The sequence below is a fragment of the Oncorhynchus nerka genome, linkage group LG9b, assembly GCF_034236695.1.
Source record: "Oncorhynchus nerka isolate Pitt River linkage group LG9b, Oner_Uvic_2.0, whole genome shotgun sequence".
Taxonomy (NCBI): domain Eukaryota; kingdom Metazoa; phylum Chordata; class Actinopteri; order Salmoniformes; family Salmonidae; genus Oncorhynchus; species Oncorhynchus nerka.
The window spans coordinates 23,186,417-23,205,298 of NC_088424.1; the positions used below are offsets into that span (position 1 = coordinate 23,186,417).

The 18,882-nt window shown below is 45.4% G+C and overlaps 1 protein-coding gene across 4 annotated transcripts in view; it reads right to left on the reverse strand.

Annotated features, from left to right (window-relative positions):
* The window catches only part of LOC115114460 (catenin delta-2-like), a 155,983-nt gene that overhangs the window by 43,892 nt on the left and 93,209 nt on the right, over positions 1-18,882 (reverse strand). For 2 of the 4 annotated variants that reach the window (XM_065013443.1, XM_065013444.1), the window contains exons 9-10: positions 16,039-16,348; positions 11,308-11,364 (exon numbers count right to left, since the gene is read on the reverse strand). In XM_065013443.1, the coding sequence (XP_064869515.1) occupies positions 11,308-11,364; positions 16,039-16,348 (367 nt within the window). The remainder of the gene's footprint in view (positions 1-11,307; positions 11,365-16,038; positions 16,349-18,882) is intronic. The other 2 variants (XM_065013445.1, XM_065013446.1) reach the window with 1 other exon arrangement.

An 18,882-nucleotide genomic window follows, 5' to 3' on the forward strand; every position in this document is an offset into this window, starting at 1 on the left:
TTCGGATAGTTAAGGACATTTGGTAGTTTCAATTAAATCTGGTCGTTTCAATTCAAAATGTGACTCATTCCATTCTCCATTCTCTTGCTGATATTATATCCTGGCCTTTATTTTCAATTATTGTAATTGTAGCCCGTTCTCCGGTTCACAGTGCTGTATGGGTTTTGACTGACAGCCATTATAAACTTCAGCACTGTGTGCGACAAGAAGATGCCCTCATCCCTCCTGCTAATTGGGCTACTTTTGCACATTTGTTTTTGTCTGAGTGAGGGAAATGCTGATGCTTATTTCTATTGTCTCTATCTATTCGGTACCATTCCATAATCATTCATTCAGACGGTTAAAAACTGCTCTCGCTCCTATCCTCACTCAGATGACTGACCGCAGCATCTATTGGTAGCCTAAACTGTGGAACAAATTGGCTGATGTTCAGACCTAGCAGAGCTGTTAGATTATCCTTTTGTAAATTATTGGAGGTGTGAATGTTTCAGTCCGAGAGTCTCTCTCCTCTCGCACTATAGAGTCCTGGCGTGTGGAAGAATACTTGGGGATCTTGCTGATTTTCTCTATCGCTTCAAAGAGGCCACACTCGCCTTGGAGGCAAGCAAGCAGCCTACTCTTCACCTGGTAAGTGTGTGGTTCTAAAGGATAGAGACATAATTACAGCTGGATAGGCCTGGAGTATATCTACCTTTTTTTGAATCAACTGAAAACAATCTGTAATTCTGCTAAGCCTACAGACAAAGATGAACTTGTGAAGGCCATCAAAATGTTTTGGCTCGAGAAACTGACGATTCAACAATGCAACAAATTCATCAATAGATGTTTCTTTCTATTGGATATATATATATAAATCATTACCTATTATAAGGTTGATTTGCTATTTGCTATGCAAAGTCGAATCACAGACACGCAGTCTCCCTCCTCTCACGATAGCTCATCTTGTGTGAATTATTATGTGGATTCTAATAAATTGACATATTTGTAAGGGGTTGGTGCATTTTTCATTGGGGCAAATCAGGTCTGAGATATTGAGTTAGAAATGTAAAACTTTAGTCTTGTGTCAGGTGAGCTGTTGTGTCCTCACCTTTGGTCTGATAATTTCCCAATAATCTCCTAAGTGTTCTCTTTCAATTGCTACTTCAATATAAACCATTTATACAAAAGTATGTGGATACCTTTCAAATGAGTGGATTCGGTTATTTCAGCTACACTTGTAACAGGTGTATCAAATAGAGCACATAGCTATGCAATCTCCATAGACAAACATTGGCAGTGGAAAGGCCTTACTGAAAAGCTCAGGGACATGGCACTATGATAGGATGCCACCTTTCCAACAAGTCAGATCGTCAAATCTCTGCCCTTCTCCAACTGCCTCAGTCAACTGTAAGTGCTGTTATTGTGAAGTGGATACGTCTAGGAGCAACAACGTCTCAGCCGCGAAGTGGTAGGCCACACAAGCTCACAGAACGGGACCGCCGAGTGCTGAAGTACATAGCGTGTAAAAAATAATCTGTCCTCGGTTGCAACCCTCACCACTGAGTTCCAAACTGCCTCTGGAAGCAATGTCAGCACAATAACTGTTATTTGGGAGCTTCATGAAATGGGTTACCATGGCCGAGCAGCCGCAAGATCACAAGCCTAAGATCCCCATGCTCAATGCCAAGTGTCGGCTGGAGTGGTGAAAAGCTCACCGTCATTGAACTATGGAGCAGTGGAAACACTTTCTATGGAGTGATGAATCACGCTTTACAATCTGGCAGTCCGATGGACAAATCTGGGTTTGGCGGATGCCAGGAGTATGCTACCTGCCCCAATGCATAGTGCCAACTGTAAAGTTTGGTGGAGGATAATTAATGGTCTGATTTTTTTCATGGTTAGGGCTAATGGTCTGTTTTTTTTCATGGGTCGGGCTAGGCCCCTTAATTCCAGTGAAGGGAAATTTTAAAGCTACTGCATACAATGACATTCTAGACAATTCTGTGTTTCCAACTTTGTGGCAACAGTTTGGGGAAGGCCCTTTCCTGTTTCAGCATGACAATGCCACCGTGCACAAAGTGAGGTCCATACAGAAATGGTTTGTCAAGATCGGTGTGGAAGAACTTGACTGGCCTGCACAGAGCCCTGACCTCAACCACATCGAACACCTTTGGGATGAATTGGAACGCCGACTGCAAGGCAGGCCTAATATCCCAACATCAGTGCCTGACCTCACTTATGCTATTTTACCTGAAGTTCCCGCAGCAATGTTCCAACATCTAGTGGAAAGCCTTCTCAGAAGAGTGGAGGCTGTTATAGCAGCAAAGGTTGGACCAACTCCATATTAATGCCCATGATTTTGTATGGAGATATTTGTTTGTCTTGTCGTGGTCATGTAGTGTATATCAATCATTCATTCAAGCATTTTAGTTATAAAACAAAATAGTAGTGCACTTATAGTGTACTTTCCCTCCATTCTCAGCCTGACTCTCTACCAATGCCACCAGATGCTTCTATTGTTGTTATCTATTCGGTGACATTCCACTGGTAAATATAATACATACAACTAATCAATTAAATGACTTCCTGCGCCAGATGGCTGCCTCGCTTCGCGTTCCTAGGAAACTATACAGTATTTTGTTTTTTCCTGTGTTATTTATTACATTGGTACCCCAGGTAATCTTAGGTTTTATTACATATAATCGGGAGGAACTACTGAATATAAGAGTAACGTCAACTCACCATCATAACGACCAGGAATACGACTTTCCAGAAGCGGATCCTGTGTTTTGTCCACCACCCAGGACAATGGATCGGATCCAAGCCGGCGATCCAATACAATGACGCCGAAAAAGGGGCAGATGAAGCGGTCTTCGGGTGAGGATCCGGAGACGGGCACATCGCGCACCGCTCCCGAGCATACTACTCGCCAATGTCCAGTCTCTTGATAACAAGGTTGATGAAATCCGAGCAAGGGTAGCATTCCAGAGAGACATCAGAGACTGTCACGTTCTTCGCTTCACGGAAACATGGCTCACTCGAGCCTCGCTATCGGAGTCGGTACAGCCAGCTGGTTTCTTCACGCATCGCGCCGACAGAAACAAACATCTTTCTGGTAAGAAGAGGGGCTATGGGGGTATGCCTTATGATTAACGAGATGTGGTGTGATCATAACAACATACAGGAACTCTAGTCCTTCTGTTCACGACGCATTTAAGGCCCTCCCCCGCCCTCCTTTCGGAAAAGCTTACCACAAATCCATTTTGTTGCTTCCAGCCTATAGTCCAAAACTAAAACAGGAAGCTCCCGCTCTCAGGTCATTTCAACGCTGGTCCGACCAATCTGATCCCACGCTTCAAGATTGCATCGATCATGTGGATTTGGATATGTTCCGCATTGCGTCAAACAACAACATTGACGAATACGCTGATTCGGTGAGCGAGTTCATTAGCAAGTCAATTGGCGATGTCGTACCCAACGCAACTATTAAAACATTCCCAAACTAGAAACTGTGGATTGATGGCAGCATTCGCGTGAAACTGAAAGCACGAACCACTGCTTTTAACCAGGGCAAGGTGACCGGAAACATGACCGAATACAAACAGTGTAGCTATTCCCTCCACAAGGCAATCAAACAATCTAAGCGTCAGTATAGAGACAAAGTAGTCTCTCAATTCAACGGCTCAGACGCAAGAGGTATGTGGCAGGGTCTACAGTCAATCGAGGATTACAAAAAGAAAACCAGCCCCGTCGCGGACCAGGATGTCTTGCTCCCAGAAAGACTAAACAACTTCTTTACTCACTTTGAGGACAATACAGTGCCACTGACACGGCCCACTACCAAAAGTAAAACATTTAAAAGTGTTAACCCTCGCAAGGCTGCAGGCCCAGGCGGCATCCCCAGCCGCGTCCTCAGAGCATGCGCAGACCAGCTGGCTGTTGTGTTTACGGACATATTCAATCAATCCTTATACCAGTCTGCTGTTCCCACATGCTTCAAGAGGGCCACCATTGTTCCTGTTCCCAAGAAAGCGAAGGTAACTGAGCTAAACGACTTCCGTCATCATGAAGTGCTTTGAGAGACTAGTCAAGGACCATATCACCTCCACCCTACCTGACACCCTAGATCCACTCCAATTTGCTTACCAACCCAATAGGTCCACAGACGACACAATAGCAACCACACTGCACACGGCCCTAACCCATCTGGACAACCTATGTGAGACTGCTGTTCATCGACTACAGCTCAGCATTTAACACCATAGTACCCTCCAAACTCGTCATCAAGCTCGAGACCCTGGGTCTTGACCCCGCCCTGTGCAACTGGGTACTGGGCTTCCTGACGGGCCACCCCCAGGTGGTGAGGGTAAGTAACAACATCTCCACCCCGCTGATCCTCAACACTGGGGCCCCACAAGGGTGCGTTCTGAGCCCTCTCCTGTACTCCCTGTTCACCCACGACTGCGTGGCCATGCACGCCTCCAACTCATTTACATTTTACATTTAAGTCATTTAGCAGACGCTCTTATCCAGAGCGACTTACAAATTGGTGCTTTCACCTTATGACATCCAGTGGAACAGCCACTTTACAATAGTGCATCTAGGTCTTTTAAGGGGGGAGGGGAGAAGGATTACTTTATCCTATCCTAGGTATTCCTTAAAGAGGTGGGGTTTCAGGTGTCTCCGGAAGGTGGTGATTGACTCCGCTGTCCTGGCGTCGTGAAGGGAGTTTGTTCCACCATTGGGGGGCCAGAGCAGCGAACAGTTTTGACTGGGCTGAGCGGGAACTGTACTTCCTCAGTGGTAGGGAGGCGAGCAGGCCAGAGGTGGATGAACGCAGTGCCCTTGTTTGGGTGTAGGGCCTGATCAGAGCCTGGAGGTAGTGAGGTGCCGTTCCCCCTCACAGCTCCGTAGGCAAGCACCATGGTCTTGTAGCGGATGCGAGCTTCAACTGGAAGCCAGTGGAGAGAGCGGAGGAGCGGGGTGACGTGAGAGAACTTGGGAAGGTTGAACACCAGACGGGCTGCGGCGTTCTGGATGAGTTGTAGGGGTTTAATGGCACAGGCAGGAGCCCAGCCAACAGCGAGTTGCAGTAATCCAGACGGGAGATGACAAGTGCCTGGATTAGGACCTGCGCCGCTTCCTGTGTGAGGCAGGGTCGTACTCTGCGGATGTTGTAGAGCATGAACCTACAGGAACGGGCCACCGCCTTGATGTTATTTGAGAACGACAGGGTGTTGTCCAGGATCACGCCAAGGTTCTTAGCGCTCTGGGACGAGGACACAATGGAGTTGTCAACCGTGATGGCGAGATCATGGAACGGGCAGTCCTTCCCCGGGAGGAAGAGCAGCTCCGTCTTGCCGAGGTTCAGCTTGAGGTGATGATCCGTCATCCACACTGATATGTCTGCCAGACATGCAGAGATGCGATTCGCCACCTGGTCGTCAGAAGGGGGAAAGGAGAAGATTAATTGTGTGTCGTCTGCATAGCAATGATAGGAGAGACCATGTGAGGTTATGACAGAGCCAAGTGACTTGGTGTATAGCGAGAATAGGAGAGGGCCTAGAACAGAGCCCTGGGGGACACCAGTGGTGAGAGCACGTGGTGAGGAGACAGATTCTCGCCACACCACCTGGTAGGAGCGACCTGTCAGGTAGGACGCAATCCAAACGTGGGCCGCGCCGGAGATGCCCAACTCGGAGAGGGTGGAGAGGAGGATCTGATGGTTCACAGTATCAAGGCAGCCGATAGGTCTAGAAGGATGAGAGCAGAGGAGAGAGAGTTAGCTTTAGCAGTGCGGAGCGCCTCCGTGATACAGAGAAGAGCAGTCTCAGTTGAATGACTAGTCTTGAAACCTGACTGATTTGGATCAAGAAGGTCATTCTGAGAGAGATAGCGGGAGAGCTGGCCAAGGACGGCACGTTCAAGAGTTTTGGAGAGAAAAGAAAGAAGGGATACTGGTCTGTAGTTGTTGACATCGGAGGGATCGAGTGTAGGTTTTTTCAGAAGGGGTGCAACTCTCGCTCTCTTGAAGACGGGAGGGACGTGAGCCAGCGGTCAGGGATGAGTTGATGAGCGAGGTGAGGTAAGGGAGAAGGTCACCGGAGATGGTCTGGAGAAGAGAGGAGGGGATAGGGTCAAGCGGGCAGGTTGTTACGGCCGGCCGTCACAAGACGCGAGATGTCATCTGGAGAGAGAGGGGAGAAAGAGGTCAGAGCACAGGGTAGGGCAGTGTGAGCAGAACCAGCGGTGTCGTTTGACTTAGCAAACGAGGATCGGATGTCGACCTTCTTTTCAAAATGGTTGACAAGTCATCTGCAGAGAGGGAGGAGGGGGGAGGGGAGGAGGATTCAAGAGGGAGGAGAAGGTGGCAAAGAGCTTCCTAGGGTTAGAGGCAGATGCTTGGAATTTAGAGTGGTAGAAAGTGGCAGCAGCAGAGACAGAGGAGGAAAATGTAGAGAGGAGGGAGTGAAAGGATGCCAGGTCTGCAGGGAGGCGAGTTTTCCTCCATTTCCGCCTCGGCTGCCCGGAGCCCTGTTCTGTGAGCTCGCAATGAGTCGCCGAGCCACGGAGCGGGAGGGGAGGACCGAGCCGGCCTGGAGGATAGGGGACATAGAGAGTCAAAGGATGCAGAAAGGGAGGAGAGGAGGGTTGATGAGGCAGAATCAGGAGATAGGTTGGAGAAGGTTTGAGCAGAGGGAAGAGATGATAGGATGGAAGAGGAGAGAGTAGGGGAGAGAGAAGCGAAGGTTGGGACGGCGCGATACCATCCCAGTAGGGGCAGTGTGGGAAGTGTTGGATGAGAGCCACAGTGGTCGGAGACTTGGAGGGAGTTGCAATGAGGTTAGTGGAGGAACAGCATCTAGTAAAGATGAGGTCGAGCGTATTGCCTGCCTTGTGAGTAGGGGGGAAGGTGAGAGGGTGAGGTCAAAAGAGGAGAGGAGTGGAAAGAAGGAGGCAGAGAGGAATGAGTCAAAGGTAGACGTGGGGAGGTTAAAGTCGCCCAGAACTGTGAGAGGTGAGCCATCTGGAAAGGAGCTTATCAAGGCATCAAGCTCATATGAACTCTCCGAGGAACCTGGAGGGCGATAAATGATAAGGATGTTAAGCTTGAAAGGGCTGGTAACTGTGACAGCATGGAATTCAAAGGAGGCGATAGACAGATGGGTAAGGGAGAAAGAGAGAATGACCACTTGGGAGAGATGAGGATCCGGTGCCACCACCCCGCTGACCAGAAGCTCCTCGGGGTGTGCGAGAGCACGTGGGCGGACGAAGAGAGAGCAGTAGGAGTAGCGGTGTTGTCTGTGGTGATCCATGTTTCACAGAGCCAAGAAGTCGAGGGACTGGAGGGAGACATAGGCTGAGATGAACTCAGATCGGCAGTTCCAGAGGCTACCTGGAACTCCACGTGGGTCGTGCGCGCTGGGACCACCAGATTAGGGTGGCTGCCCATGCGGTGTGGAGCGCTTTGTATGGTCTGTGCAGAGAGGAGAGAACAGGGATAGACAGACACATAGTTGACAGGCTAGAGAAGAGGCTACGCTAATGCAGAGGAGATTGGAATGACAAGTGGACTACACGTCTCGAATGTTCAGAAAGTTAAGCTTACGTAGCAAGAATCTAATTGACTAAAATGATTAAAATGATAGAGTACTGCTGGGGTAGGCTAGCTGCGTTGTTGACACTACCCTAATCAAGTCGCACCGTTGAGTGTGAAGTTTCTACAATGCTGCTTATCAGCTAGCAGTGTTGGTTACGTCGTAGGAGAACGACAATAGCTGGCTAGCTAACCTAGAAAATCGCTCTAGACTACACAATTATCTTTGAAACAAAGACGGCTATGTAGCTAGCTATGTAGCTAGCTACGATCAAACAAATCACACCGTTGGGACTGTAATGAAATGAAGTGAAAAAAGTGATACTACCTGTGGAGCGACGCGGAATGCGACCGAATGCAAAGTTCTATTCAGTAGACGTTGGCTGGCTATTGGCTAGCTAGGCTCCTACGTTAAGGACGACAAAATAGCTGGCTAGCTAACCTCGGTGAATTAAGATAATCACTCTAAGACTACACACTCTAAACTACACAATTATCTTGGATACGAAGACAGCAAAGACAACTATGTAGCTATCTAATACTACACTAATCAAGTCAGTTGAGTGTGATAGTTACTACAGTGCTACGGTAGCCGGTGAACGTATGCTAGCTGCTAGGCAGATAGGGGAGGGCGACGCAATTATCACTCTAAGACTCCACACTCTAAGCTACACAATTATCTTGGATACGAAGACAGCAAAGACAACTATGTAGCTAGCTATGTAGCTAGCTAACACTACACTAATCAATCAGTTGAGTGTGATAGTACTACAGTGCTACGGTAGACGGTGAACGTGTTGGACAGATAGGAGATTTACCGATAATTACGCAATTATCTTTGATACAACGACGACTATGTAGCTAGCTAAGAGGAAATTGCTAAGATTAGACAAATCAGACCGTTGTACTATAATGAAATGTAATGAAATGTAATGAAAAAGTTATACAACCTGCAGACCGAAGCGCGGATGCGACCAGATCGCTCCAACCCGGAAGCAAATGTACACAAACAGTGAGTGCAGCCGAACTCTAAAACAGGCACCATGTACACACACACACACACACTTTGTTGTGTGTTTATAAGTGAGAGAGAGAGAGTGAGAGAAAGTGTGTGGAGGCTCATCTCATGGTCTGCACCTCTCCTTCCACTGGGGGTATGCGTCGAGTTTGCAGACGACAGTGGTAGGCTTGATTACCAACAATGACAAGACGGCCTACAGGGAGGAGGTGAGGGCCTTCGGAGTGTGGTGTCAGGAAAATAACCTCACACTCAACGTCAACAAAACAAAGGAGATGATCGTGGACTTAATGAAACAGCAAAGGGAGCACCCCCCTATCCACATCGACGGGACAGTAGTGGAGAGGGTAGAAAGTTTTAAGTTCCTCAGCGTACACATCACGGACAAACTGAATTGGTCCACCCACACAGACAGCGTGGTGAAGAAGGAGCAGCGCCTTCGGCTTGTCACCAAAAGCACTCACAAACTTTTACATATGCACAATCAAGAGCATCCTGTCGGGCTGTATCACCGCCTGGTATGGCAGCTGCTCCGCCCACAACCTTAAGGCTCTCCAGAGGGTAGTGAGGTCTGCAGAACGCATCACCGGGGGCAAACTACCGGCCCTCCAGGACACCTACACTACCCGATGTCACAGGAAGGCCATAAAGATCATCAAGGACAACAACCACCCGAGCCACTGCCTGTTCACCCTGCTATCATCCAGAAGGCGAGGTCAGTACAGGTGCATCAAAGCAGGGACCGAGAGACTGAAAAACAGCTTCCATCTCAAGGCCATCAGACTGTTAAACAGCCACCACTAACATTGAGTGGCTGCTGCCATACATGTAAAAAATGTATCACTAGCCACTTTAAACAATGCCACTTAATATGATGTTTACATACCCTACATTACTCATCTCATATGTATATACTGTACTCGATACCATTCACTGCATCTTGCCTATGCCGTTCTGTACCATCACTCATTCATATATCTTTATGTACATATTCTTCATCCCTTTACACTTGTGTGTATAAGGTAGCTGTTGTGAAATTGTTAGGTTAGATTACTCGTTGGTTTTTACTGCATTGTCGGAACTAGAAACACAAGCAGGTCGCTACACTCACATTAACATCTGCTAGCCATGTGTATGTGACAAATAACATTTGATATGAAATAGGTCAGGTCTTGAAAATGTGTAAAATGTGCGTAAAAGAGGCCCATATAGACGACTTGGGTTTTCCTCGCCGTACTCTCTTTCATTCAGTTTCTTCTTCACATCAGCAAAGAACGACTCTGCATTGTCTGCTTCATATGAGGCTTTAGTTTAGGAAGGTCATAAAAAACATCATACTAAGACAACCTATTTCAAAACAACAGAATAGCATGTTTTACGTTTTATTTATCTGGGCTTAGTAGCCGAGGCTATGTGGCTGCACCATCAACTTGTTCATTTAGCAGACATCACTCGTGTATATTCAGTCAACACATATGTTTAAAGATTATAATGGAATATAACAGAACATTTTTGTTTCTCTTAGGATAAAAACCTTACCGTGTAACAACAGTTATAGTAAGTAATGAACTACAGTCCAGTTACAGCTCCTTCTGACAGAATAGAAACAAAAAAAAGCGGTGTCTTATTCCGAAAGTGCACACGGGATAGAGGAAGAGCAATTCTTACACTATTGTTTTAAATTCAATCAGCTTCTTCTTCCTCATTCAGTTCATTCAGATTAAACCGTGACATCAGGTACACAATTATCTGTTTCTATCACCTGTTCATCAATTCACGTCATTCATTCAGTGATGTGAGAGACACATTAACGCCTCGGTACTAACGCTTTAGACTGAACCCAAAGGCATAACCAGCGTTCTAAACTCTCCCTTGCTGTGACACAATGTACTGCACTATATCACAATCTACCTCAATGCGCTGTGCCAAAAACTCAAAACGTTTAGTTGAGGAACCACTGTATATGTACTAAAATGTAACAGCTTATGAATCGGCAACATTATTCATGCGTAAATTGTCAACTACATCATAGATATCAGTTTGAGTATTACTTAAGAAAAATAGCATAAAGGTAGTATGATCAGATACTGCAAAAGTGACATTTAAGTAAATGGATTCTGCCCCTTAATTACTGCACATGTCACAGTAAATCTTGGGACGATGAAGCACATTTAGAAAATGATGAGAGACAAATGATGATGAATGATGTAAAATGAAGGAGAAAATGTATGATTTTTGGATAATGGATTCCTACTGTTGCTCTCCTCACACAATCAGCAAGTACCCGTAACCTACCCAAAAAGCTTCCAACTGCTGTCACTTTTAGAAAGCCATAAAAGCTTAACTAAAGAGTAACTTCACAACATCACATCTTACCTTTAATTACTAGACAACCTGAAGAGTAAACTTGAGAAATTTGGAGGCAAATAGATACATAACCTAATCTGTGAGAAGACACTGTATATAAAATTGTGGACAGCACCAATGGCACTACCTTTACTTTACTTTTCCTGAGGAAGTCACATGAAGCTTTCAGTGAAGTAGCTACTGTAAGTAAATGGGAATCAGAGGACAATGCAATGGAAAAAAGAACTGAACTATTGTCATTCATGCTCTTTCATTGGTAAGGAAATGTTCCTGGTATTTGTATAGTAGACATGAAGGACAGATTCAGTGAATGAGAGATAGAAATATGTAATAAATGCTGGATTACTTTGTCATTCTTTGCTCGGCTTGATTTTGATTCCAGACAAGGAATTCAGGGTCGTACCTATCAGGAGACAGGCAGAAAGGAAAAAAAGGTAGGTGGGTGTCTCCGCACAAAGGAGCTTGACAAGAATAAAAGAATACTCATTTGAATGTCTTTCTTTCTCAACAATTTTCCTATTACACACTTACACTGGATTCAGAACATGCACTAGATGATTTGATTGTGGTGGATGGGGATCTTTTAAAGAGGGGGTCTTACAAAACCAAGAAATATGGAGATCAATTTGCTATCAGCTAGGTCAATTATGGATTGTTCAGTCATCAGAACCATTATCATGGTTTGTGGAGAGACACATTCCAGTGAACTTGTCATTGTTTTTCTTAAATATGAATATATGTATTTAGGACTATGCTTTCCTATAATTTAGGACTCTGCTAAATAGTGACATAAATTATATCACGCAAACAACCATTGGACATTAGGACAGTTTTAACTTACAGCTACATAGCCAAATATAACAACCTTAATTGTGGTTGAGTATTTATTTTATAGAGTATTGTTTTGGTCGTTGACTTTGAACATGATTCATTAAAACATTTAATTAATCTCTTTCTAGAATTCCACTGATTTGCTACTCACAATACAGGCCTAGTGTTTCCACAATTAATTGAAATTAAGATCGATTGAAGACCTGCTTTGGTGAAACCCGCCCTTTAACAATAATGAATATGAAGTAACCAAAATAATAGGGAGTCATTTCTAATTTGGGGATTACTGTAATTGACTGTGCATGTTGTGAAGTTGGTTGCAGCCAGCAAATCAATGCATCACAAGTCAATCCACTGAAAGCGTGTACAAACGCCAAAAGTAATGCCAGAGCTACAGCAGATACAGTGCAATGTGGAAAAGGAAAGAAAGATAGAGAAACAAATAAATAGTACAGGGGATGGTGAATGAAGAAAACAGAATGGGATAAATCAAAAATAATGAACTTGTAGAGTATTGCAAACATACAGTTAAAGTCGGAGGTTTACATACACCGTAGCCAAATACATTTAAACTCAGTTTTTCATAATTCCTGACATTTAATCCTAGTAAAAATCCCCTGTCTTAGGTCAGTAAGGATCATCACTTTATTTTATGAATGTGAAATGTCAGAATAATAGTAGAGAATGACTTATTTAAGATTTCATTTCTTTCATCACATTCCCAATGGGTCAGACGTTTACGCTCAATTAGTATTTGGTAGCATTGCCTTTAAATTGTTTAACTTGGGTCAAACGTTTTGGGTAGCTTTCCACAAGCTTCCTACAATAAGTTGGGTGAATTTTGACCCATTCCTCCTGACAGAGCTGGTGTAACTGAGTCAGGTTTGTAGGCCTCCTTGCTTGCACACGCTTTTTCAGTTCTGCCGACAAATTTTCTATAGGATTGAGGTCAGGGCTTTGTGATGGCCACTCCAATACCTTGACGTTGTCCTTAAGCCATTTTGCGACAACTTTGGAAGTATGCTTGGGGTCATTGTCCATTTGGAAGACCCATTTGTGACCAAGCTTTAACTTCCTGACTGATGTCTTGAGATGTTGCTTCAATATATCCACGTAATTCTCCATCCTCATGATGCCATCTATTTGTGAAGTGCACCAGTCCCTCCTGCAGCAAAGCACCCCCACAACATGATGCTGCCACCCCCCGTGCTTCACGGTTGGGATGATGTTCTTCGGCTTGTAAGCCTCTTCCTTTTCCCTCCAAACATAAGGATGGTCATTATGGCAAACAGTTCTATTTTTGATTCATCAGACCAGAGGACATTTCTCAAAAAACTATGATATTTGTCCCCATGTGCAGTTGCAAACCGTAGTCTGGCTTTTTTATGGCGCTTTTGGAGCAGTGGCTTCTTCCTTGCTGAGCGGCCTTTCCGGTTATGTTGATATATGACTCGTTTTACTGTGGATATTGTCACGACTTCCACCGAAGGTAGTTCCTCTCCCTGTTCGGGCGGCGATGCCGACTACTAACCATCACCGATCCCTTTTTCCTTTTTTGTTTGTTTTGTCTTTGGTTCTTTTCACACCTGGTTTCATTTGCCTTAATTTCTGTGTGTATATATTTACACTGTTGCCTGCCTAGGTTTGTGCAGAATTATTATTTTATTGTGATGTAGCTCGATGAGGTTATGCCCTATTTCTTGTTTTCACGGATTTAATAAGAGTGTGTTACTGTCAGAGCTTTGTTTGTTCCTCTGTGCGTTTGTACAGGTTCTCTGTTGTCGAGGGATTTAACTTTTTTGATTGTGCCATACCTGTGTTGGTGGACTTGCCAATTAAAAAGTACGCTTCTCAGACATCTCTGCTCTCCTGCGCCTGACTCTTTCACCTACCTCCTAACGCAACATTATCACAGAATCCCGCACCACTTCGATGGAGTCAGCAGGAGCGGACGCGCTCCCAATATCAGGTGATGGCGACGATGGAAAGATGGGAGAGAGGTGGCCTTCCCACACCTCCATCAGCCACACTCCAACCAGTACCACAACCCTCTGCCTGGGTCCAGTGGTATTCCTGAGGGAGTACGATGGAACGGCGGCCGGGTGCCAGGGATTCTTACTCAAAATGGAGTTATACCTGGCAACCGTTCACCCGACTCCTTCGGGAGGTGAAATCGTGACGCCCTCGTCTCCTGCCTCTCAGGCAAAGCCCTAGAGTGGGCCAACGCGGTATGGAACGATCCTGACTCGGCGAGGCACCACTACCCAGAGTTCACCCACCACTTTCGGGCCGTGTTCGACCACCCACCTGAAGGCCGAGCGGCGGGTGAACAGCTGTTCCATCTAAGGCAGGAGAAGAGGGGTGCTCAGGACTTCGCCCTAGAGTTCCGGATCTTGGCCGCTGGTGCGGGATGGAACGACAGGACCCTGATCGATCACTATAGGTGCAGTTTGCGCGAGAACGTCCGTAGGGAGCTAGCCTGTAGAGACACCTCCCTCTCCTTAGACCAGCTGATAGACATGTCCATTCGATTGGACAACTTGCTGGCGACCCGCGGGCGTCCGGATCGGGTCCTGTCAGTTTCATCCCCCAGCCCCTCCACTCCAACGCCCATGGAGCTAGGAGGTGCTGCAGTGAGGGCAACCAGAGGAGGGGGCCTTTCCCGTACCAGCTGTGGTCGTAGAGGGCACAATGCTGACCGGTGCTGGAGTGGTCCTACAGGGAGTGTGTTATTGTCAGAGCTTTGTTTGCTCCTCTGTGCGTTTGTACGGGTTCTCTGTTGTCGAGGGCGTTTAACTTTTTTGATTGTGCCATACCTGTGTTGCCAATTAAAAAGTACGCTTCTCAGACATCTCTGCTCTCCTGCGCCTGACTCTTTCACCTACCTCCTAATGCAATATTATCACAGATATAGATACTTTTGTACCTGTTTCCTCCAGCATCTTCACAAGGTCCTTTGCTGTTGTTCTGGGATTGATTTTCATTTTTCGCACCAAAGTACGTTCATCTCTAGGAGACATAACGTGTCTCCTTCCTGAGCGGTATGACGGCTGTGTGGTCCCATGGTATTTATACTTGCGTACTATTGCTTGTTTAGATGAACGTGGTAACTTCAGGCATTTGGAAATTGCTCCCAAGGATGAACCAGACTTATGGAGGTCAAATACATTTTTTCTGAGGTCTTGGCTGATTTCTTTTGATTTTCACATGATGTCAAGCCAAGAGGCACTGAGTTTGAAGGTAGGCCTTGAAAAACATCCACAGGTACACCTCCAATTGACTCAAATTATGTCATGGCTTTAGAAGCTTGTGATAGGCTAATTGACATCATTTGAGTCAAAAGGAGGTGTACCTGTGGATGTATTTCAAGGCCTACCTTCAAACTTTTTCTGAAATTTTCTGGAATTTTTCCAAGCTGTTTAAAGGCACAATCAATTCAGTGTATGTAAACTTCTGACCCACTGGAATTGTGATGCAGTGAATAATAAGTAAAATAATCTGTTTGTAAACAATTGTTGGAAAAATTACTTGTGTCATGCACAAAGTAGATGTCCCAACTGACTTGCCAAAACTATAGTTTGTTAACAAGAAATGTGTGGAGTGGTTGAAAAACGAGTTTTAATGACTCCAACCTAAGTGTTTGTAAACTTCCGACTTCAACTGTAGATAGTCCTGTTTTCTCTGATCTTTCAATAGTATGTATTCCTAGTGATTAAACATGTTGTTGTTTACAGTATTGTTTTTTAAATATTTGCTCTAAAGGAATAAACTCCTTGATCAGACCCACACAAAAGCAACTCTGATAGTACAGCAATACAGCCATAAAGCTTATGACTCAAGGCCACTCCCAGTCAAACACTTTATGACACACACACACACACACACACACACACACACACACACACACACACACACACACACACACACACACACACACACACACACAACAGACAGCCCAGATAGACACACCCACACACACACAAGTAAAAGTTTAAACAACACAAGGTGAAGGAAGGTGAGGTTTAACAAGCTTCATGTGCCCTCCAGAAAACAGTGGCTGTGTCATTCAAGGCGTAGTGGTACCGACAGGCCAAACAGTGGCTGTGTCATTCAAGACGTAGTGGTACCGACAGGCCAAACAGAGGAGCGACTGGTAAGCAGTGATGTGGATGTGTGCTTCATATTCAGTGGTCTGACTGAAGGAGAGGTGAGGTGTTATAAATAACAGCGCTAAAGTGACACTCACCTGGGATCCTTCTGGATGCTGTCGACAGAAGGTGAGCGGGCCAGTGCGGCCTCCGGGGGCAGCACGGGGCCAGACTTGCTGTAGGGCAACTCGGTGGTCGGGCAGAACTGGAGGGTGCGGTACGGGTTGGCGTAGTCCGAGCCAGTGGCAAAGCTGCTTCTCTGGTAGGGCAAAGTGCCTGAGGCGTTCTGGCTGCCTGTACGCTGCAAGGGGATGGAGTCAACACCAGGGGAAGATGGGGCTACGGCAGGAGGGAAGTAGGGACAGAGCAGAAAGTTCAGGACCTCTTCACAAAACTGGTTTACTGGGTCTAGGCAGAGGAATGAGCGAGCACACAGTGAGAAGAGAAACAGAACAACCAAACACCAGAGAAATAAGAGGAGGGGAAGAAGAGGGTGAAAGCAAAATCAAAAGAAAGACAGAAAGGATCATTCATTTAATTAATGTTTCAATACTTCCCTTGGCAGCCTCTGCCAAGAACTATAAGGAAACAATACACAGAAAAACATACCGTGTCACAAAAGATTCCGGTAATTTTCAATACATTTCATAACTTTCAGTACATTTATCATGTATGAATTATGACGAATGCACTAAATGTCACTTTGTCAAATTACAGTTAGATAAACACAATTGACAAATGGCCAGAAGAAGAAGAAGTAGGCATTCTGTAGATGAATGATTATTTACTCCAATAGAACACAACAGATGTACCTCTCTCAGAACACTGAAAAGACCTTAGGCAGTCAGTTTATTGTGAAATGTATTTCTTTACTAACTTTGTGTTTTCATAATCTACCATGAGGAGCATTGAACATGATCTTAAACACAGAACACCTTAATTTCCACACAGTATTGTGTTGGTTAAAATGAATTTCAGAAGAATTCATGGAAGACAGCGGTGAATGGCTAACGATTTCATGTCAAACAAAGTCCAATGGAGGCTCCTGAAAAGTCATTTTTCTGTCTGAAAAGACTGCTTTTCAGGAAAAATGAATGACAGGTATTAGGTTAGAATCACTGTGAGGCCAACATAATATAGTGAAAAGTCACTGTTATTCTGAATATATACATATACAATTTGTTGATTTGAGCAAAGCCATGGAATGAGACACGATTCTTTCACTCATTGCCATTTATCTTTGAGGTATGTATCACTGTAGGGCTGCAGACTACTGTGCTGCATTCCCTGGTCAGGGCAGAGCTGCTGCTGCTACTGCTAATCGTGATCATGTGGAAGGCCTCTATACATCTCTAGGGAGCCCTGCCTGCCTGTCAGTTTAACACAGAGTGAGAGGTAAATAGAGTTACCGTGTAGCAGCTTTTACACTGCACCCGCCTCCCTGGCAGCCATGACCTAGGCTCCACACATGAAACTCCCACCTGGGCAGTTCTCAGTTGTACTATGGTCGGATAAACATTTTACACAGAGTGTACAAAACATTAGGAAGCTAATATTGAGTTTCACCCCCTTTTGCCCTCAGAAGAGCCTCAATTCTTTACAGACTTTAATGTCCCCGTGGGGAAATGTTGTTGCAGTGTCATGTACACATTTAAAGTGGCGTTTAAATAACAAAACAAATTGAAAATCCAACTTTCATAACAGTTACATGCCAAACTTCATTTGCCACATGCGCCGAATACAACAAGTGTAGACATTACAGTGAAATGCTTACTTACAAGCCCTTAACCAACAGTGCAGTTTAAGAAGAAGAAACATTTACCAAGTAGGCTAAAATAAAAAGTAATAATAAAAAGTAACACAATAAGAATAACAATAACGAGGCTATATACAGGGGGCACCGGTACCGAGTCAGTGTGCAGGTATACAGGCTAGTTGAGGTAATCTGTACATGTAGGTGGGGACGAAGTGACTATGCATAGGTAACAAACAAACAGCGAGTAGCAGCAATGTACAAGAGGGGGGAGGGTATTAATGTAAATTGTCCAGTGGCGATTTTTATGAATTGTTCAGCAGTCTAATGGCTTGGCGGTAGAAGATGTTGAGGTGCCTTTTGGCCCCAGACTTGGTGCTCTGGTACCGCTTGCCGTGCGGTAGCAGAGAAAACAGTCTATAACTTGGGTGACTGGAGTCTTTAACAATTTGATGGGTTTTCCTCTTACATCGCCTGGATGGCAGGAAGCTTGGCCCCAGTGATGTACTGGGCCGTTCGCACTACCCTTTGTAGTGCCTTATGGTCAGATGCTGAGCAGTTGCCATACCAGGCGTTGATGCAACCGGTCAGGATGCTCTCGATGGTGCAGCTGTAGAACCTTTTTAGGATCTGAGGACCCATGCCAAATCTTTTCAGTCTCCTGAGGGGGAATAGGTTTTGTCGTGCCCTCTTCACGACTGTCTTGGTATGTTTGAACCATGATAGGTATTACGGACTCAGTCAGGGAGAGGTTGAAAATGTCAGTGAAGACACTTGACAGTTGGTCCGCGCATGCTTTGATGACACGTCCTGGTAATACGTCTGGCCCAGCGGCTTTGTGAATGTTGACCTGTTTAAAGGTTTTGTTCACTTCGGCTACCAAGAACGTTACCACACAGTCATCCAGAACAGCTGGTGCTCTCATGCATGCTTCAGTGTTGCTTGACTCGAAGCGAGCATAAAATGAATTTAGCTCGTCTGGTAGGCTCGCGTCACTGGGCAGCTCGCGTCTGGGTTTCCCTTTGTAGTCCGTAATAGTTTTCAAGCCCTGCCACATCCAATGAGCTTCAGAGCCGGTGTAGTAGGATTCAATCTTAAATCTGTATTGATGCTTTTGTTTGATGGTTCGTCTGCGGGCAAAGTGGGATTTCTTATAAGTATCCGGATTAGTCTCCCGCTCCTTGAAAGC